This window comes from Penicillium expansum, assembly GCF_000769745.1.
Source record: "Penicillium expansum strain MD-8 chromosome Unknown contig46, whole genome shotgun sequence".
Classification (NCBI taxonomy): domain Eukaryota; kingdom Fungi; phylum Ascomycota; class Eurotiomycetes; order Eurotiales; family Aspergillaceae; genus Penicillium; species Penicillium expansum.
Genome location: NW_015971183.1, coordinates 263229 through 283828, shown reverse-complemented (window position 1 = coordinate 283828; position 20600 = coordinate 263229). Strand labels below are relative to the sequence as shown.

At 50.0% G+C, this 20600-nt stretch overlaps 8 protein-coding genes across 8 annotated transcripts; 4 read left to right on the top strand and 4 right to left on the bottom strand.

The window, feature by feature from the left end:
• Nucleotides 1-48: 48 nt before the first annotated feature.
• PEX2_016600 (glycoside hydrolase family 71 protein) lies at nt 49-6175 on the top strand (the record flags this gene model as incomplete). Its single annotated transcript, XM_016738936.1, has 14 exons — nt 49-334; nt 650-808; nt 890-1201; nt 1283-1901; nt 1979-3641; nt 4064-4140; nt 4200-4212; nt 4278-4378; nt 4476-4809; nt 4868-5129; nt 5186-5629; nt 5714-5820; nt 5877-5985; nt 6045-6175. 14 exons carry the CDS (start codon nt 49-51, stop codon nt 6173-6175), a joined length of 4617 nt encoding a protein of 1538 aa, XP_016602453.1.
• A 1132-nt stretch (nt 6176-7307) lies between these two features.
• Nucleotides 7308-9504, top strand: PEX2_016590 (LIM domain-containing protein; the record flags this gene model as incomplete). Its single annotated transcript, XM_016738935.1, has 3 exons — nt 7308-7416; nt 7476-7583; nt 7643-9504. The coding sequence occupies 3 exons, from the start codon at nt 7308-7310 to the stop codon at nt 9502-9504; spliced, it is 2079 nt and encodes a 692-aa protein (XP_016602452.1).
• Nucleotides 9505-10005: 501 nt separating this feature from the next.
• PEX2_016580 (glycerophosphodiester phosphodiesterase) lies at nt 10006-11155 on the bottom strand (the record flags this gene model as incomplete). The annotated part of the gene is made up of 3 exons (XM_016738934.1): nt 10006-10599; nt 10668-10847; nt 10898-11155. The coding sequence occupies 3 exons, from the start codon at nt 11153-11155 to the stop codon at nt 10006-10008; spliced, it is 1032 nt and encodes a 343-aa protein (XP_016602451.1).
• A 388-nt stretch (nt 11156-11543) lies between these two features.
• On the top strand, nt 11544-12707 carry PEX2_016570 (zinc-dependent alcohol dehydrogenase family protein; the record flags this gene model as incomplete). The annotated part of the gene is made up of 3 exons (XM_016738933.1): nt 11544-11682; nt 11734-12180; nt 12238-12707. The coding sequence occupies 3 exons, from the start codon at nt 11544-11546 to the stop codon at nt 12705-12707; spliced, it is 1056 nt and encodes a 351-aa protein (XP_016602450.1).
• A 47-nt stretch (nt 12708-12754) lies between these two features.
• PEX2_016560 (cupin domain-containing protein) lies at nt 12755-13327 on the bottom strand (the record flags this gene model as incomplete). The annotated part of the gene is made up of 1 exon (XM_016738932.1): nt 12755-13327. One exon carries the CDS (start codon nt 13325-13327, stop codon nt 12755-12757), a length of 573 nt encoding a protein of 190 aa, XP_016602449.1.
• Nucleotides 13328-14213: 886 nt separating this feature from the next.
• On the bottom strand, nt 14214-15137 carry PEX2_016550 (alpha/beta fold hydrolase; the record flags this gene model as incomplete). The annotated part of the gene is made up of 1 exon (XM_016738931.1): nt 14214-15137. One exon carries the CDS (start codon nt 15135-15137, stop codon nt 14214-14216), a length of 924 nt encoding a protein of 307 aa, XP_016602448.1.
• Nucleotides 15138-16046: 909 nt separating this feature from the next.
• Nucleotides 16047-17681, bottom strand: PEX2_016540 (putative MFS transporter; the record flags this gene model as incomplete). The annotated part of the gene is made up of 3 exons (XM_016738930.1): nt 16047-17305; nt 17361-17423; nt 17474-17681. The coding sequence occupies 3 exons, from the start codon at nt 17679-17681 to the stop codon at nt 16047-16049; spliced, it is 1530 nt and encodes a 509-aa protein (XP_016602447.1).
• Nucleotides 17682-19108: 1427 nt separating this feature from the next.
• On the top strand, nt 19109-20459 carry PEX2_016530 (SGNH/GDSL hydrolase family protein; the record flags this gene model as incomplete). The annotated part of the gene is made up of 4 exons (XM_016738929.1): nt 19109-19153; nt 19212-19648; nt 19726-19836; nt 19883-20459. The coding sequence occupies 4 exons, from the start codon at nt 19109-19111 to the stop codon at nt 20457-20459; spliced, it is 1170 nt and encodes a 389-aa protein (XP_016602446.1).
• Nucleotides 20460-20600: the final 141 nt, after the last annotated feature.

Below are 20600 nucleotides of genomic sequence, written 5' to 3'. Positions count from 1 at the left end.
ACGCTCCATTCCCTAACCACAAAACTCACGGTTCTGAGGTTCGCCACAATGAAGCCTCTACACTCACTTCTAATATTACCATTCCTTATTATAAACACCCTTGGCCTTTCCCCAGTGGCAGTTCCAGACACCTACTCGTCCACTTACGAGAATCGGACCTTTAACCACAATGTTATTCAGGCATTCGCACGTCTAAACGGCACTTGGTCCCCCAAGATTCGTTCATATACAACCTTGGAGGATCTGGCAAGTATTCTATCAGGACAATGGGCTTTTCTCGGCAATGCTACAAAATCTTCAGCCTACACGGATCGTCGAAGCCATCACGTTCACAGTCCGTCCCTTAGGCGCCATCATCACCATGGCCTGTCCCTTGAGCACCGATCTTCTCACTCGACAAGTAATGTACTTGTCACCAGAGCGAAGGAGCCCAAGGCTGTTTTTGCGCACTTTATGGTAAGCCTGCCTACATTTGTGATATTTGCGATATTGCTGGTAGTACCCCTACCTCTGCCTGATGGAACTACGCTGCGACTCTTCTCGCCATCTAAAACCCATCCACTATCCCTAAACTACGCTGTCCACATAATATCTGCTCGATCAAGCTAACTCCTTCATAGCTCGTAAAATGCCAAAGACTGGGACCTAGGAGCCTGGGAAGACGAAATAAACCTCGCCCGCGCAGCCCACATCGACGGCTTCGCACTCAACTTTGGATCCGGCGTGCCCTACGACGTAGCAATCCTCAAGGCCGTCATTGCCGCCAACAAAGTAGGCTTCAAATTCGTTTTCTCATTTGACTACGCCGGTAACGGTCCCTTTACCAAGGATACCGTCATTCAAACACTCCGTTACTGGGTGTCATATGACGCGTTCTACTAATTCCGAGGCAAACCGCTGGTCTCAACTTTTGAGGGTTCGGCGAATGCGGTGGACTGGGTGGAGATCAAGGCCGCAGTCGACTGTTTCTTTATGCCGGATTGGTCGTCCCTGGGCGCTAAGGATGCGCTGGCACTCAAAACAGCGGATGGGTTGTTCAACTGGGCAGCTTGGCCTTGGGGAAATACGGATATGGATACTTATGTTGATGCATCGTATTTGGATTATTTGGAGAGGGATGATGGGAAGCCTTATATGATGCCCGTTTCGCCGTGGTTTTATACTAATTTACCTGGGTATAACAAGAATTGGCTCTGGCGCGGTAAGTAATATCTCTAACTCTTGTCTGTTTTGGTCCATTGTGTGATGGGATTTCCTTGCTGATATATGGTAAACAAACCAGGAGACAACCTGTGGAGAGATCGCTGGGAAGAGGTCATGGTTGTGCAGCCGGACCTGGTCCAGATCATCAGCTGGAACGACTTCGGAGAGTCACACTACATCGGTCCATTGCCAAAGGGCGACTACAAGGCCTTTGAGGTCGGAAAAGCCCCCTACGACTACATAACCGGGATGCCACACGATGCCTGGCGCAAGCTCCTGCCATACTGGATCGACACGTACAAAAAGGGCAAGGCATCGATCTCGGAAGAACTGGTAGTTGGCTGGTACCGTCCGAACCCGGCCGCGGCTTGCAATAGTGGCGGGACATCCGGCAACACGGCCCAGCAGTTTCAGATTGAGTTTGACCCTGCGGAAGTTGCGCAGGATATCATTGTCTTCTCCGCGGTTTTGGCCTCCGATGCTAGTATATCTGTGATGGTGGGTGGAGTGGCACTCCCCGCGAAATGGGAAAACAAACCCAGCGGTGGTGTGGGTGTTTATCATGGGAGCGTGGCTTACGGCGGTAATCGCGGGGCTGTCAAGATCACCATCTCGCGCTCCGGGAATACGATTGCGTCGTTTACTGGGACGGATATTACCACGAGTTGTCCGGACGGCTACACCAACTGGAACGCGTGGTGGGGAGTGCCACAGGCCCGAAGCTGGCTCAAGCTGTGTCGCCAATGCTCGCTGTCGACAAGCAGCAATGTATCAGGGGCACGGCAAAGGGCAACTTCAAGGGCCTTTGCGAGTTTACCTGCAGCTACGGATACTGTCCTACTGGCGCCTGTGTCTGCCTGGAGCTCGGACCGCCGAAGAAGCTCCCAGAGCCAACGGGGGTGAAAGGGTACCCAATTGCCGGTGAGGGGTCTAGCTATATTGGTCTCTGTGACTTTGCCTGTAATTATGGCCATTGCCCGCCCAGCGCATGCGGGACAACTGAGGTTGCCCTGACCGAGCCCACGGTGTCGCCTTTCCTCCCATCAGCCTGCACTTCTGGCACGGGGAACGATAACTTTATTGGCCTTTGCCAGTATGCATGCGACTTTGGATTCTGCCCGATCAAGCACTGCACCTGCACCTCGACCGGGACATTGGTCCCTCCGCCTGCTCAGGATTTAGACTACGATGGTGAATGGACACTAGAAGGCGACGACTCGGGCCTCTGCAGCTTTGCCTGCTCACGCAGCTACTGCCCCGAGACCGCCTGCAAAAGTTACCGCCCCAACGAGGTCGTCATGTGCAACGATGACTCTGAAGACCCCCAATGCCTAACAGACGCCCTCGCAGACTCCGAAGCATGCGACCTGTCACTAACATTCAACACAATGACCGATCTCGAGAACTCCCTCTCCACAATTCCCAGCGGCTGCACCGGTATTCACACTATGCAAGTCCTCCTCAAACTCCTGAAGAGCACCAAAGCAAACTACACAGCCGTCGACAACGACTACGACTACTGGTTCAATTACTACGTCAAGTATATGCACCGGGTCGTCCCGGAGCAAATCTGGAGCTTTGTCTCCTATGGCAACAAAGGGCCTGGCAATAAATACTTCGACTGCACGCTTCGCGATGACGAGCACCATGACCCGCAGACCTGCCCTGTTGGATCCCTCGTGATGTCTTACCACGTCGACTACGACTTTAATGACGAGGAGGGATTCTGGAATGACGCAGCCGAGCGCGGGATCCAGAAAGACTGGATTAGTTTTGAGGACTGGGATATTACGAAACCTTGTCCGCCTAAGATCCCTCTGCACCCAGATACGTGTCGGGATGGTATGGTTGTGTTGGAAGATTACCCGCATCCAGCGGATAACATGACTTTCGTGAATCCCAAGGATATTCTAAGCAAAAGCAACGGCAGATTCGACCAGTTGGAGCTGGACATTGCAACGACCTGGACGGAGATGATGTTTGGCTTTTGGGACGGGGACTTCGACGACGCAGCCGAGGCTGTCTCACTTCCTGTATTTATGCTGGCGCAGGCAGTCGAGTCAATGGAGCAGGTCAAACAGCTCGGCATGGAAGAAAAGAAATACGAGGAGACAGAGCTAATCATGAAGATTCTTACCGCTATTCTGGTCGTTATGCCCTTTGCCGGGGAGATCGTCGGTGAGATTGCGGGGCTAGCTTGGGTGGTTGAGGCCGCGATTGTTGTTGATATTGTTGGCAACGCGGCGATGAGCGTGTATGATGCTGTCAAGAACAAGGGGAGCCCTGCCATGGCGGTGCTAGATTTGCTTTTGGGTTCTGCGAGGGTGAGGACGGGGAAGAATTATTCGCATGCGGCGTCGAAGAGGCGGGAGATGGGGGCGGAGGATGTTAGCAAGTTTGGGGATGTCTTTAAGCGGCATGATGATGCGTTGAGGAGGGTGATTCCTGTGGATAGGTGTAGGGTTTGATGGGAGGTTTTATGTTTAGCGAGGGAGATCTTTGTCTCATGGCTTTAGCCTTCTGAAGCTAAGCTCCGAATGCAATCGCAGTGATATATAGAACCGAACATTTGAGCTTGGATCCCTTAGGTAACTTCAGGCCTACAAATCTGCATCACAGATAGGCAAAGACCCCCAGCCTTGGAACTAAATGGGAAAAGACAAGAATGTGAACCCGAGTGGGTCAATTACGGCCTTGCTGCATGTTCATACAGAAACATGATCCGGTACGTACATTTTCGAGAAATGCTGTTTCTTTTAATATATTATCGCCCTAGAACAGATAGTCATCAGATAGTCGCCGAGAGTAACGATATCATCGCCACTTCGTATATTGTGGCACCGGATTAAATTCCCCGCAGTGGGGAACTTCCCCGACGGAAGTGATGAAGAAAATCAACATCTCCGCCATGCCTGGTGCGAAGAACCCCCAATGCTGGTAAGCAACGGCCTAAATGATTCTAGTGGCTTTTAGTGCTGATATCTGACTATATTCAGTGATCCATGCCGTGTACTTCACCATAAATGTAACACTGCGTATTCCCCCCAGAACCAGCTCTCCTCTGACTGTCATAGGCGACGGGATCTTGCCACAATGCAGCCGATGCATGCGGACAGGCCGCGAATGCACTCGAGGTAAAAAGGAAACCAAATTTCGACAGGCAAAGGGTCGGGCGGTGCGCACCAAGTTTCCCAGCAACCAAGTTTGGCTTCGGCCACCACCTAGAGGTTGGATTCTGTACCCAATTCCCCTGAGATCTAATCTGACACCAGACCGTTGCTAGTTGACTTTGTACTCGAAAGCGGAAGCGACCAAGTGGATAACTCGACCCAGACGGCAACCAATGTGCTGTCGCCTGCCGGAAGTTTGCATAGTTATGCTGAGTCAAATCCTATACCGGAAAGGCTGTCTCCCGGGTCCTCATATACCGCCCCGTTGCCGCAGTATGGTCTCTCAAACCACCAAGTAAATACGAGCAGTAGTGCTGTTTCGCCAACATTCCCGGTGGTGGGCACGCCTGAACGATCAAATCAGCGGCCATGGCCCTTGAGAGATCCCGAAGAGGCGCGTTTGTTGCAACATTTTGTGGACAAAGTTGCACCTTTCGTAAGTAATAATTATTTGTTCCAAATGACAAGCGGTAGTCTGACTGTACGATATCAAGTTCGATTGCACGGACCGGCAGCAGCATTTTGCCATCCATATCCCTTACAGAGCACGCCGATGTGAGACTTTGTTCAATGCGATACTGGCCATGTCAGCTCGTCATTTGAATCGCACAACGGCTTTTGACCCTTTTGTATCAGACCGCTATTACCAAGCATGTCTGGAAAAGTTGATCCCTGCGCTGAATGATCACGGTGTTACAATGGACGATGATTTGCTGGCTGCGACTGTAATTCTACGTTTGCTGGAAGAGTTTGATGGTTAGAAGTGGTCTCATTTCCACGTGCATCTTGAAACCTGCTGACAATGATAATAGTCCCACTCGCTGGGTCCGATATTCGAGGCCACTCCTTCGGGACAAAGGCTTTCATACGGTCCCCATCAATGATTACCACAACCTCAAGTCTACGACAGGCTGTCTACTGGAGTGGCTTGCGCCAGGAGATTTACAATTCTCTCAGCCTCCACCAAACTCCAGACATTGAGCTGAGATCCTTGGACTTGAATTCACACTTTAACTCGCTGGGCCCTGGTGCAGGTGATTGCGCATGGGCAAATCAAGCAATCACTCATTGTGCCCACGTTTTGGTGTTTTGTTTCGGGGAGGGACCTCGCTCGGCGGCTGTGCATGCAGACCTTAAGGTGCATAATCAGCAATGGAGTGAGACTCGGCCAGACACTTTCGACCCTTATTTTGTGGGTGAGGACGGGGAGGTGGGAACTAAATTCCCCGACATTCGTTACGGGTGTCCCTGGCATGGTACGTATCGGGTGATATTCCAAGAAGCGGCGTATCCCGAATGCTATTTAGGATATGAACCGAGGCTAATTGATTGAGAAATAGCAATCGGCAATCAATATATCGATCTTGCCCAGATTCTGCTTTCCGTGCATGACCCAACTCTGCCTACGGTTGGACCTCTTCGCCGGCGTCTGATTCAGGAGGCTGATGTAAGTGTTTGAGTTACTTTCCAATCTACATTAGTCCCTCAAGCTGAGACTAACAGGAGGTTCAGGATCATATCCGCAGCGGGGTTTGGAAAGTCTGCGGCGCTTCATTGTCTAATGCCTCTGTGCCGCCAGCCATGGTTGTCGGGTGCATGGCAATCCATCTCTGTAAGCGGCGAAAAGTGTGAATATGTTATAAGTATATATGAGGCTGATCAGGATCACAGGCGGCGATCGCTTCACGGACCCACATGAACAGGACCATTTGATCCAGGTCCTTATCCAAACCGATAAACTCCACGGCTGGCCAACTCACGCGCTCCAGCGACAGCTTCGGGAGACGTGGGGCATGTGTTGAAACTTGTGCTACCATGTAAGCAGGAAAGCGAGAAAGAGGATGAGAGAATGTCTCGCATCTCTCCAACTCCAACCTGGGCCGCGTCTGCAGTGGAGGCACAGGTGTGACAAATGATCGTCCCTCTCCCGCGCACAATCAGAAGCCCCATACGGGGTAGCATCTTGTCTCATTCTCACACCATCATACGGGTTCTACGAATTTTCAAACAGTGAGGATCAAAACACCCGGGCTTGGCGCGTTATTTCTGGCAACTACCCAAACGGTAGAGACGTATCTACAACATACAATGGACGGAGTACGGAGATGTACTTCTGGTTTCGGCCAAGTGCCAGGGTCTTGCATGATGCGTGGCGTTGAGTGGGAAGTAGTGACCAGTAAAAGGAGCGGGTTCGGAAGGGGAAAAAAATGGCCCCGCGGATCGCCAGCACGGGCGAAAAGCAACAGAGTTGATTGTTTTTCCGTATTCCAAGAGGGACTGTCGCCACATGATCTCAGGGGGTGTGTTAGGAAAGTCTTTGGAGTGTCAAAATCCATTCAAAATCCGAATCGAGACACCCCCCACTGATCGAAAGATTACAAGTCTCACAACATCATCTGGGCAATGTGATTGGTACCGGTGGAGGATCACACACTAGGTATGGACCAGTCGCATTGCAAGCTGAATCTCTTTTTCCATATTGATGTGCATAGGTTTGTGCACAGAATGTTTTTGGATCCACAGGCGGTTTAGGAGAGATGAATTTAGTGATATAGTGGAGATGGTAATATACAATTTCGAGACAATAGAGGAAGAACTGAAGGATTATTGTATCTATAACATATTGTACTCGATACTCTGTGTATCACATCTAATTATTTATACTCCGTATACTCCGTACTGAGTATAATAATTCTAAAATAAGCCCATAATGTCTATTATATTAATCCCAGAGAAAGTCCTGGAACCCCTGAACACAGTTACGCACCCCCTTTCCGCACTGGAGACGCTAACAACTAGCGTGTTTTTGCCTCTGGCACAAACTACAATCAATTCTCCTGGGCATCTCATCTTCCATTTCTTTTAGAATCGCTCTAGAATAGTCTTCCCCATATCTCGAGGGGATATGACTGAATTCGATGTTCACAATCTTTGATGGCTTCAATGAACATGGGCTTCTTGCCCACCATAAAATGCTCCAATTGCGGGTCCAATGTCGAGATCTCCTCCATGGGGGATCACACTTGTATTCGAAATGATTTTGGTAGGCTTTGAATATCCAACATGACCCCAGGTCTATGTTTGCTGACTTTAAAGCCCCAGTCGCACCTATCCCATCGCCGCCTCCATCGGCAGGGTTCGATTCAGACCGATTCACAGAGTCAAAGGTTGGCCGGGGCCCTCCCCTGGCCATAGACCCCTCCGCTGCAAGTATGTCTCAAATCGCCATGTGGGGAGTTGAAGGGATCAGCGACTAACCCTACATACAGATCGAGCATTCTTGCAGCCAAATATTCCGACACCAGCTAACAGTGTCCATCTATCACCTCTGCCTGTCAGCCCAGCACCTCCATCCACGGCGCGCCCGTCTCCGCACAGTCTGCCCGATGATTCGGTCTTCTCGTTCCCCATGCCTGGAAACAGGTCACCCACTGAAGTGAGGACACCAAGTCCAATGATGGATCGGAATATGTTCAAGTCACGACCACCAGTCTCGTCGCCGGGACAAGGGCAGGCTGTGATGCCAGAGAATATACAACTTCCACCTAGTCCACTGCCGCCCAAGTCCACAGATACGAATCACCACAGGGGGGAGTCGGTGGTGAGCAACAGTAGCTACCGGACCTCTTTCGCCAGCAGTCGCTACGGCGATTCCACAACGAGGTCATCGACCAATAGCCTCTCGCGGGGGTTCCGGTCATTTATGGAAGACATACCACCAGTCCCACTGGCACCTCTCCGCACCACCAACAATACTTCTCTCCCCCGTGATTCTAATGTCTCGGTGGCTTCATCCCGGATTAGCAAGGAAGAAGCCAGTGAATTCGACTTTGGTATTCCCACAAACCAAAACCCGACTACCGGACTACAAGATCTCCCTGAGGAACCCCCTTCGCCCCAATTCCAAGATAATACTGAATATACCGCTTTCAATCCGGCAAACCTCCACCCTACCACAGCGACAACAGAGCCGGGTAGCGATGCGCCAAGGAAAAGCTCCAACGCAAGTACGACAAGTGCATTTTCTGTCACTAGTTTCGCGCGGGCTCTTGGTCTAGATGACCAAATGAACAACTCCGAAAGCTCTGGATCTGATTCATCGGCTTCCGATGCTCGCAGCGGTAGTTCAATGTCTAGTCTCCCCTCCGATGCTAGCTTGAGCCGACACAAACCCACCGATCCGCTCAATCTAAAACCCGTGGTTGAAGAACAGCCAGTCCGGACCCGACAGACGGTTTTAGAAGTACCCGGCCGTATACGGAGCACCATAGATGTCCCTCCCATCCCGGCTGCTTTCTTCAGCCCGGATTCACCTACCGACCCTTCAATCAACCGAGGTGGCGTTTCATTGATTGCAGAGAGAAAAGAAGTCCCCCCGACTCCAACCCCAACACAACCAAAACAATCTATTCCCCGAAAGCCACCACCACAACGCTCATTCACAGCACCACTACCACCAACAACACCAACAACAACAACACCAGCTCGGTCGGTGACACGTGCGAAGGGGAATTGTAAGGGCTGCAATGAGCCAATTACAGGAAAATCGATATCATCCTCGGACGGCCGTCTCACAGGTCGATACCACCGTGGCTGTTTCGTTTGCTTCGAGTGCCACTCTCCCTTCCAAACAGCCGATTTCTACGTCCTCAACAACAGACCATTTTGCGCGCAACATTACCACGAGCGCAACGGGTCCCTTTGCGCCGGCTGCCACACCGGTATCGAGGGCCAGTATCTAGAAACCGTGGAGCGGAACCCTGCACGACCAGAGCGCCGTCGATTCCACACCCACTGCTTGCAGTGTCGTACATGTCACGTCCTTCTCAAGGGCGACTACTTCGAGTGGAATGGTGAAGTCTTCTGCGAAAGAGATGCTCGCCGAGCCGCTGCTGCCTCTCACGCACCACACCCTGGTCCTCCTGGTCCTCCTGGTCGTCGCCGACCCAACCTACCCTCGTCTCCCCTCGCCCAGTCCGGCCAATTCCCTCCGGGTCCGTACCCTCCACCTGGGGCAAGACCTGGACATGGACCCGGGCCTGGCCCTGGACTCCATCCCGGTCCCCGATTCCCCCCTGGAGGTGGAGGACGGTTCCCCGAACGACGAACTACCAGGCTTATGATGATTTGAGCAAATCGTCTTTCGCATCTTTCTTTCCTGTGAACTTAGGAGAGCGATGGGTTGCACATTCCTCTTGTGCACATACCGTGGATTTCATCCCCCCACTTTCTTCATTCCTTTATATATCGCGATATACCCTCTGCTATCTCACCCTTTGACTTTCGCTGGCAATGGCGTTGATCGTCTGTTTTTTCCCTTCCATCGGGGCTATCCTTCAATGTGTATCCATTGAAATCGTCCCATTGGCATGTTTCGTGATTTTTGGGCCATCATCCGGGGTGGTGTATTTTGTTGATTTCTTCCTCATGCCGAAATGTTCCTAATGTACTTACTATCTCTCGGCTCGGTGTTTGGTTGGCGGACTATCTCTTGTACAGGATTTACAAGTTTAATGCACATGAGACATAATGTCATTTCTAAGTTTCATCTTTCATCAATAACTAAAAACCATGCGTCATTATATCATTAACCATCAATATGCTATCACACCCCAACGTCAACGCTATGCAACTATTTCGACTTGTGTTCCTCAAACCCAAGTCGCTCAACTGGAGTAAGATACATCCGCTTCAAGATCCATCCAAAGCAAATCACATAAAGCGCCACGGCGATGATCTCTATCCGTTGTCTAAAAGGGATCCGATCTAATTCGGGATTCGGGGCTCCCAATACACCCGTATGTTCCTTCTCCCACCCCTGACAAACCTGCCGGAACCGACCGGGCTCATCGGAGATAACCCCGTCGATCTCGTGTCGGATACACCAACGCATTAGATTCGGCGCATTCACCGTCCAAACATAGACTTGACGCCTAGCTGCACGCGCTTCGTCTAAGAACCCTCGCCCTAGCGGGCCCATCAAGATCATCTGGTTGATGTTGAACGATATAAGCGGTACTTGGAGGAATTGCCGCGCATAGCTCACGTCGACACAGACTAGCGTTACCGCGTACAGCGGCAAGTGCTTTGCTCGTGCGGGTATGTATCGTGCAGACCAGCAGCCGAGAACGATTCGGTGGTGCCAGTCGGGTCCGTTCGCGGGTAAAGGGACTGACTCGACGATTTTGGCGATTCGTTGCATTATATCGAAGGGTTCGTTGGCGAGCTGGGAAGTGGGGGTATGATGTTAACTTCCCGATGTAATGTGTGAGTTGGAGAGAATGGATTCGCTACCTTTATGTCTAGCAAGATCCATAAATTCTCCCGACCCGGTTGGCTTAGGTATTCCAACACATCGACCAACCGGGGCATCGGTTCATGGGGGGCTTGTAGGGTTCGCAGAGTTTGTAAATACTCCCAGTCGCAGTCGATGACCTTTTTCTTGATGCCGTAACAGCGCATGAGGCTTGCGTCCTTGGATCGATGAGCGTGGTTCCAGATCGCGGGGTGTGTGTGTTACTTACGTGTGATAACACCACGATCCCATCACGGGAGATATGGAGGTCGAGTTCGAGGGCTTGAGCCCCGGCTCGGATTGCGCCATCTATTGATAGTAGAGTGTTCTCGGGGTATTGGCCCTTGAACCCGCGGTGGGCGATGGCATGAGGTAGACGCGGGGAGGAGTGGGCAACCGGGTTGTGGTGGAAAAGAGCTTGCGGGGAATGAGTTGACTTGACTGCATGTGAATGCTCTTCCGGAACTATAGGTGATACGTCGCCCATTTTGAAAGGAGTTGTGAGTGTTGAGGAAGTGAGGAATGCAGATGGGGTGATATAACCGGTTTATCGGAGTTTGGCGGAGATAAGCCCCGCTGTGCTGGATAGCATATTTGCTTGCCGGACTTGCAGTTCTTTCATGTGAGAGGACACCAAATGCTATGTATCAGCACTTACAGAGATATCCATTTGGTGATCGACTGCCAGAAAGAAAGCAGCCCTGGAGCTTTGGAGAGAATGTTGGTCGAACAGTTCGATTACTCAGCACCTCCAAGGCCTCCAGGATGGATCCGTATCTCCAATTTTCTCCAACTTGATTTATAACCGGTTTAAGTCCTTAACCTGTTGCAGTTATTTTCAGTTAAACCTGTCTCTCAATTAGGGCGTTGGAAATATGGCCGTTAAACAATGGATCTCGCCCTTGAAGGGCATTGACAGCCTTAGCCAGACCGAAGCTCCCATGCCCGCACCAGGGCCAAGCGAAGTGTTGGTAGAGATCCGTGCTGTCTCTCTGAACTACCGCGACGTGGAAGGTAAGTCACCAAGAACATATGTCCAGGAGTAATATTGACCGAGACTTCCAGTGACAAATGGCGAGTATAAGCATCACAAATCCGCCGAACAAGATGCCACCATCGTGCCCTGCTCGGACATGTGCGGGGTGGTGACGCAAGTTGGATCTGGTGTGACAAAGTGGACAGTCGGCGACCGGGTGCTTTCGACTTTCCTGCCCGATCATCAAACCGGCCAGGTGACCGAGAAGGAACTTGCCAGGAGCCTGGGGCTACCGCAGGATGGTGTCCTTGCAACTCACCGCGTGTTCCCTGACTACGGCCTGGTGAAGGCGCCTAGCTTCATGTCAGATGAGGAGGCGGCTACGCTTCCCATTGCTTCAGTCACGGCATGGATGTCTATCAATGGCATGCGACCGATAGGGCAGAGTGGTGGGAAGGACGAATACGTCTTGCTCCAGGGCACTGGTGGTGTGGCTATCGCCGGGCTGCAGATTGCAAAGGCGGCTGGTGCGAAGGGTGGGTGGCGGGATCTTTTACCGTTTATAGGAGGGAAACGCTAATTTTGCAAACAAGTTATTATCACCTCCTCGTCCGATGCGAAGTTGGACCAGGCTAAAACGCTAGGTGCTGATTTTACTATCAACTACCGCACCAACCCCGACTGGGAAGCCGAAGTGATGAAGATCACCGAGAATCACGGTGTTGATATCATTTTGGAAGTTGGCGGTGCCAAAACCTTGCGGAAGAGCTTTGATTGCATCGCTTTCGGAGGATTGATCAACTGCATTGGCTATGTCTCGGGCAAAATAGATGCCGACGAGGACCGCCTGAATGTCAACCTGTTGACTCTGCGTCGAACGGTGACACTTAGAGGAATTATCAATGGTCCCAAGGATCGGTTTGAAGAGATGATCCGTTTCTATGAGACAAACCAGGTTCACCCCGTAGTTAACCGGGTCTTTTCGTTTGCCGAGTCCAAAGAAGCATTCAAGTTTCTGGAAAGCGGCAGCCACTTTGGCAAGGTAGTTATCAAGGTTCAATAAAAAAAATTGAACTTTCATTGTCATTATCCCAGAAAAGCCGAGAACATTCACTCCTGGTTATTGTTACTCGGCTTGAGTTGTCCAGCCGCAATTCCCAGATCTTCCCCCAATTCCTCCCCACCCACTGTCAATTTCTTGCAATCCTGCAGCACGAACAGGAGACGAGCCCATTCTGTCTCGCTGGTGTTGCGCCACCCATGCATCGTAGCCCGCTGTACCGCAACATCTCCTCGGTTCATGATGACTGGCTCGCTATCTTCCAGTATCATTTCAACCTGCCCTTCAAGCACCACGCCATAATCAAGACTCTTCGTCCGGTGAACTACAGCAATGTTGTTGGGGGCGAAGTCCACAATGCGGCACACGGTTCCGCCAGGGTTAACGAGGCCCAGCTGGTCCGATTTTGTCAATGTCTCGTGGGTCTTGACGTCCGCATCATTGTTGAGATCGGGGTGGAATTGGTTCGTGTAAACAACGTTGAATGCCATCTTGCTTTCGTCGAGTGATATCCATTCAGCCGGTGTCGAGGAATGGATCACTGCTTTCCCGTTCTCATTGTGGCCTGTGATATGCCGAGTGACAGGCCGCAAAGGGGATATTTGACTGGTATTGGAAGCCATTGTTTGTAAGATGAGAAGCGGGGTCGAAGGTGTGAAATTGTTAAAACCAGCTCAATGCACGAAGTCCAAGGTGAGCCCTGTGACTGTTTTATATCCCCTGATCCACATGATGCGGGGTAAGTTGCATGGATGTCAGGTCGAACAGCGGTGAGCTGAACGGGAATCACAATACGCAGTAGCTCGTGCGTATTCCTTTTTCAAGTGGGCGTGTTCAAAAGCAACCAAATAAGACTGATTTAATTCAAATTGTCAAATCGGTTGCCACTTGAGGACTGCCCAATGGCTCACGATTGTGAGATCGATCACACAGGGGAAAAATCAAAGAGACGAATATTGCAGGGATGTTCAGCTACATCGATGTACAAAGTACGAGGGATTTTCCCCCCTAAGTTTTAGGATTCTTTCTCCGCCCAGGTTCACGGGTAGGGATGTCAACACACTTACTTACAGACCTGCATTCTGGAACATTGAAGGGATTTTTGGTTTAGCTGATTACTTCAACGGGGTATCCTTTGGTTTAATATAGTTTTGATTGGTTTATGCTGAGTCCTTACAAACTCGGACACATGTTCGGCCGACGAATAATCCCTCAATGACGAGTCATGCATATCGAAAATACCAGATTTCCATGCAAAAGTACATTACGCGTAACAAAGACAGCTCTTCCGGTGCACATAAGCCTACTAGTCTATCACGTCCGGAACTAAGGGCTGACATCTGCACCACTTCAACCGTTGAGCCCTAAACCATTACTGTGCACTCACCTCGTTCATGCCTACTGCCTAACTTCTAAAACATGGGGTGAGAGCTCATAGATGATATATGTTCTGGGATATGATAGATACATGCAAATATAGACCGATGCTCAGATGGCGATGTCGACGGATCAAATCCGCTGTAGGACCCAACGAATTTCATCGGCGATTAGTTCAGGCTCAGTGAGCTGAATATTATGGCCACTCTGAGATGTCGTGGAGAAGCGTGCATTGGTCGACAGATTCAGAAGTTCGCGTTGCAAATCCTCCTCGTTGTGGTCCGTATTGGCTATAATGTCACGAAAAGTTGCTCGCTGGGCGTCAGTCCCCAACCCCTGTTCTACGCCCCGTTGGTACAGCCGCTCCATATCCCGCAGAGAATTACCGCGAAGCACACTAAGCGGCTTACCTTGCAGCAGATCCCGACCAGGACGAAGTTGTTCCTTCTTAGCTAGGACCCCGCGGCTGATCTGCAACTGGGGCAGCTCCCGGACGGCCTGGCGCTCGTGGTGGGGGCTAAGTTCTTCCGCCATCATCTCCGCCCACTCGGACTCGGTCAGTCGGTGATCGCGGTCCAGCCCCACGACCTCCCTGTAGTCGAGCCCCTCGATGACTGCGGCGATGCTGGGATCAGGCCACGTCTCGATGAACATCCGTTCCTGCACTGCATCCACTAGCACCATTCCGCAGATGTCTTCGGGCCCGCGCGCGGCTAGGAACTCCCGTGCGAGCATCCCGCCCCAGGAATGGCCCACCACCAGGTACGGGGGCGGGAGTGCCGCAGCAATCAGCAGTCTGGACAGCTCATCGACGATAGTCAGAGAGTCTGGCTCCGCCGTTGGGAATTCCTCGCTCTGGCCGTAGCCAGTCCGTTCGTATAGGAGAATAGACGCGTCTTTCTCGAGATGGCGACACACTCCGCTCCATTCTAGCGCGCTGCTCGTGATTCCGGAGATTACCACCACTAATGGGGCGCCGGGTTGCCGAGGGATGCCTCGCAACGCGTAGCTTAAGGAGTGGGTTCCGATGTGAGCGGTATGCCGGAAGTATTCCATGGTAGAAAGCCACAGGTGGGTTATATGAACGAACTACTGGATGAAATTTAACTCAATTCGAGGAGAATGGTGAGTTCAAATACTAAAGAGGGCCCCGGGGGGTTCTTAAACGACGGAGCTCCGGTCCTGGTTCATCTAGTTTTTGTTTTTCGAACTTGGAATTAGGTAGCCTAATATAAATGAGTCATGCTACATGAGCTAGGTAGTTAGCTTCACAAATCACAATTTACATGAAATCATCGGGAATCACAATAAGCTTTCTAGTGCCTCAGCCATTGATGATCCCCGAATGGTCCGTTTATCCTATGTTGTAGTTAAAAATGCAAAAGTTTACGTACGTGCTCTGTATGAAGCTACTTAGATGCAGGCGAATTGATTTTGATTTACCTCATTCTCACTAACGACAGGGACACGGAGGAGCCGGCACTAGTCGCGATGGGGTGGTAGAATACAGGGATGATGGTACCACTACTGGACGCTAAATCGTCGCCGCTCATTATGGTCACCATTGGCCCTGTATCATACTAATAGTAACTGATAGGTTTAATGAAAGAACATACTGATTGAACACCATATTATTACCTGGGGCATACACTTGGGTACAAAGTATCACTTAATTGCACTTAGAGTATATATATAGTAGACAAGTTGATTCAATTTTGGATTTAGAAAGACTGTATACTTTGTTCTAAGACATCCAGGTAAGTAAACAAACTATATAATTCCTGAGTGAGAGTGAATAGCGGAATATTTGCCTGGAAAATATAAACTAATGAGAGTTAAGTCCCGGGTGGCATACTTGAGGTTGTCGCCCATAGGTGTCAGCAAGATTAGGGAACACGAGGCGTTTGGACAGATGGATATTCATTTCGCATAACTAAATACAGATGTGATATTTCGACTTTCCTCCTACAAAAACCATCGGAACTCAGCAGATGCCGGCCCATCTCTCATTCTCTCCGTTGGAATATCCCGTGCCCGAATTGTGACTCCATCACTACGGTCGCGTCGCTTGTTATCCAGCCACATGTAGAGTGCCAGACCAGCCGTCAAGCAAGCGCCAGTAGCACCGAATGCAGCAACGCTAATCAGCGCGGGCGTATACTTGGGAGCATCTTGCTTCCGGAACAAGTTGCTGCTCACCAAGCCCATCAAGTTGGCCAAAGGCACGCCGATACTGGTTAATAGTACACGGCGACCCTCGTGGGCGATGTTGTTATTATACCAAGTGCTTAGCATCACGGATGGGGCGGACGTTCCCCAAGTCATCATGAAAGTTGCGAAGTAGGCGACATGGATGTCACTCTGGACATCGTCGATGGATGAATAGATCATGAACCCGGAGAAAGTGAGCAGGAAACCCAGAACAATGAATGGCGATCGGAGTCTAGTCCAATCGGAGGAGAAGGCGAGCACCAGCAGCATCACTGCTCCTGTCACATTGGGTGCAACGGTGTACAGGTTGGTCTTGACGGTGGGATAACCCAGCCCTCCGACGATCTGCGGCATGAAGAGCGCGACACCTTGCAAAGGCACACCGAGACATATTTCAATACACAAGAAGGCGTATGTGGTGGGGTGCTTGAAGATGCCAAGAGCCTCGCGGAAGTTAAACTTCTCGTTGACTACTGCACTGGAGTCGACTTGAATTCGGTGGAAAGCTAGCGCCTTCTCCTCCTCAGACAAGAACTTCGCCTCTGCGGCACTCCGTGGGAGATAAAAGAATGCGAATATAGCGAAGAGAACAGTGACGCCGCCCTCAATAATGAAAAGATAGCGCCAATTAGGAATACGAGACCCTTTGATCTGGAACACTCCGAACGCAATGAGCCCGGAGAAAGCGTTTGCGATGTTCGAGGCAGCGTAGAAAACAGCCAGGCGACGAGCCAGCTCGCCACGACGGTAAAATGTGGTCAAGTAATAGATGACCAGTGGGAAAAATGCAGCCTCAGACATTCCCAGGAACCAGCGCAAGGCGAACATCCCGCTGAAATTGTAGGCGGCTGAGGAGAGCATCGTGAAGGAACCAAATGAGAACATCAAGATCGGAAGTACGCGCGCTGGACTGAACTTCTTTCCAAGCATTGAGAAGGGCGGTGCAAATATCACGAACGGAACAAAGAAAATCGATAACAGGAGGTTGTACTCATTCGGCTTGAAGTTCAGATCTAGCCATCCAATTAGTCTTAAGTGCCCGTCGCTTAAATCGAGCATCTTACATACCCTTGCTCATTCCATCGGTTTCTGCATTTCCAAGATTTCCCTTGTCTAGGGCATTGAATAGGTCTATCACTAGTCAGTTTTTCCGCGTTACTGACCAGATTGGGTAGACTTACACATCACCGCTAGGATGGGGAGTAGGCGATAGTCAAACTTCCGACAGAGACGCCGTTCAGCCTTGTGGTCGACAACTCGGGTCACCTCGTCTATGACACCCGGCACAGAGCCATAGCCTTTCAGCGTGTTGGGCTCCTCAACAGTGCCCACGGTGTCCGTTTTCTTCACCGTGCCATCTGGTGACGATACGCGCGCTGAACCCGACATATTGTATCCAAGTTTTTATAGACAAAGATATATGAAAAGAGCAAGTCAGTGTGCCACCTGTCAAAGATTTAAAGCTCCAGATGCAAGCTTCTTCTTATCGAAAGAGAGGTGACATCCCTTGCTCTGTTAGATAAGAAGAATGTTGCATCGCCCATGCATGAATATCACCCCCCACGTTTCTCCGCATCATGAAAGGTTTGGCCGAACAGGCAAAGATCGCCTACGATGGTCGCATCCGGACTTTTGGACTGTTTATAGGCTTATCTGCGGGGGAAAAAGGTAAGTACTTCCCGCGAGCTTGATTTGAATCCTATGTCACGGAAAGTCTACAACTTATGTTTGTATCCCGTAAAGCATGCCCCTTTTTCGCCCTTGGTATCCCATGCAGATCATGTCTCACCAGTTTATTCTCCTTCTCAAATTCCTTCTAGATATTTCTACGCATAATCAGAAGATCTAGAGGCAGTGAAATCAGCGGTGTATCCCCATTCCGGCGTACAAAGTAGGGTTGCATCCGTCGCATGACCTCACCACATCTAAGCCTATGAATTCCTCAACATCAAGGTACCGTCTTGGAATATGACAGCAGATTTGGCAGGAAAATTCTCCACAAAGCTTTTTTTGACCAGGGACTCGAACTTTATTGGAACTTCTATATCTTTCTTTGGGAAAAAGGATATTTCTCACAATGAGGCGGCGCAATCATCTCAGCATTGTCGATCCCATTTTCAGGTTCAATTCGTATCACTTCCTTATTGTTCTTGAGCTAAACAGTACCTAGCACTGGGAATCTCGATGTTTAAATATCCTTCTCCGATTGTTAACTCAACCCACGCGGTCCGAATAAATTTAATCAGCCTATAATCAAAATTTGATGTGATCCGTGAATAAGAAGGCCTGTGTCTTCATGAAGCCCCTGGGGGCACGTGGATTTTATCGCAGCCTTGGCGGAGATAGCATTGATCTGAACCATGAGAGCATAGACCACAGGGACAACTTTGTTTTCTACATCTGTCATCTAATACTATTCTTCAGAATATTAGCATTTATCCAATTATCCAAGACGCCGCCAAAAAGAGCAGCTGCATTTACCCATTCCCCCGCAATTTGTCTTTGTGGAGAGGATATGCAGCGGGGAAATGGAGGAGCCAAGTGTTGGACGGAATTTAGCCACATTATCCGGGAAAAATTCGGCAGAGGACTAGCTATAAATTGCAGATCGAGAATCGGTTTGAAAAAATCCGGGGGGGAAGGTGACCATTGTACCAGATCATCGACTACCTGCAACAACAGTGAATATGTTTCGACTCAGATCTATATTTCTAATCACTCTATGCGCCCACTTGGTATTTTCCTACCCTTTACTGGCACGAGAAAATCATGAAAGAAATGCAGGACAATCGCACTGGGTGAATATATGGACTACCATGCCGCAGTTGGTCGAGCCTGCTAACCTACCTCCTGCTCCATTTGTACGTTGGATATAATTGTGGCAGTATTTCATGCCTCAACACTGACTGTGGGGTGCAGAATGGATCCACTTCTGTCTTTAGCAATACTACCATTCGTCAAACACTCCAGGTTTCAGTAGCTGCACAGGAGATCCGTATCCGACTGTCTAATGCATTCGGGACAAACGATCTCAAGATCACCAATGTGACTATTAGCCTACCAGCGGGCCAGCAGGTGGGAGTCAGTGGTCTACAGACAGAGACATTGAAAACTGTATTCTTCAATGGAAGCCCAGATGTGGAGATCCCAAACGGTGGGCTGGTTGTGTCGGACCCAATGCAATTCCCCGTGAAGGCTCAATCGGCTCTTATGATCAACATATATCTCGCAGAGGGACAGCAAGGTTTTTCTATTACTGGCCATCCTGGGAGTAGAACGACTTCATACCTGGGTTTTGGGGATTGGACTGCCGCAGGGAACCTCACTGACTCATCTGTTCAAAGCACGGATCATTGGTGAGTCCCCACAATTTATCTGATTAGCCAGATTGCTAATATATACTCCGTACATCTGTATCTGACCTTTATCTCAGGTACTTTATCAGTGGAGTAGAAGCCTGGCTCCATTCTGAGTCTAGCGGCTTCGTTATCATTGGCGATAGTATTACTGATGGGCGAGGAAGCACGACAAATGGAAATGACCGGTGAGTGGACTGTCCTATTGTCTTTGCCTATGACTTACAAATTTAGTTGGCCGGATCTATTGCTGGCAAGAATGCAAAAGTACAAATCCACATCAAATATCGGCATTCTCAACCAAGCCGCTGGCGGAAATCGAATCCTACAAGACGGCCTAGGTCCAAATGTGATTAGCCGTCTTGATCGGGATGTCTTAGCACAATCTGGAGTACAATATGCGATGATCTTCGAAGGCGTTAATGATATTGGCGTCGCTGATAGTGATGCAGCCACGCAAGCGGAGATCGAGAAGAAGCTTGTTGCGGCATATAAACAAATCGCGGCAAGGGTGCATGCCTTGGGTATTCCGGTATTTGGAGCTACTATCACGCCATTCGGGTCGTCGGCGACCTCCGACTATGTGCAGCCTTACTCAAGTGCCGAGCGGGAGAGGACTCGTCAACGAATTAATAAATTTATCCGGGGAAGTGGCGTGTTTGACGCGGTACTGGATTTTGACCGCGTGTTGAGGGATCCGCAGGCGCCATCTCAGTTGCTGGAAAAATATGACTCAGGAGACCATCTTCATCCTACTGTGGCGGGGTATCAAGCATTGGCTGATTATTTTCCTCTTGGGGTATTTGAGTGATATTTACATGATTATTCATTCTCAAAGGTCAATAAGAGGGAAATAATTACAAGATTCTTGCCCGCAGATGCAAATATAATTACATATTTTTTCAAATCATGAGGAAATTAAAACTTCAAACTTTCCTGTAGAAAGGCATAG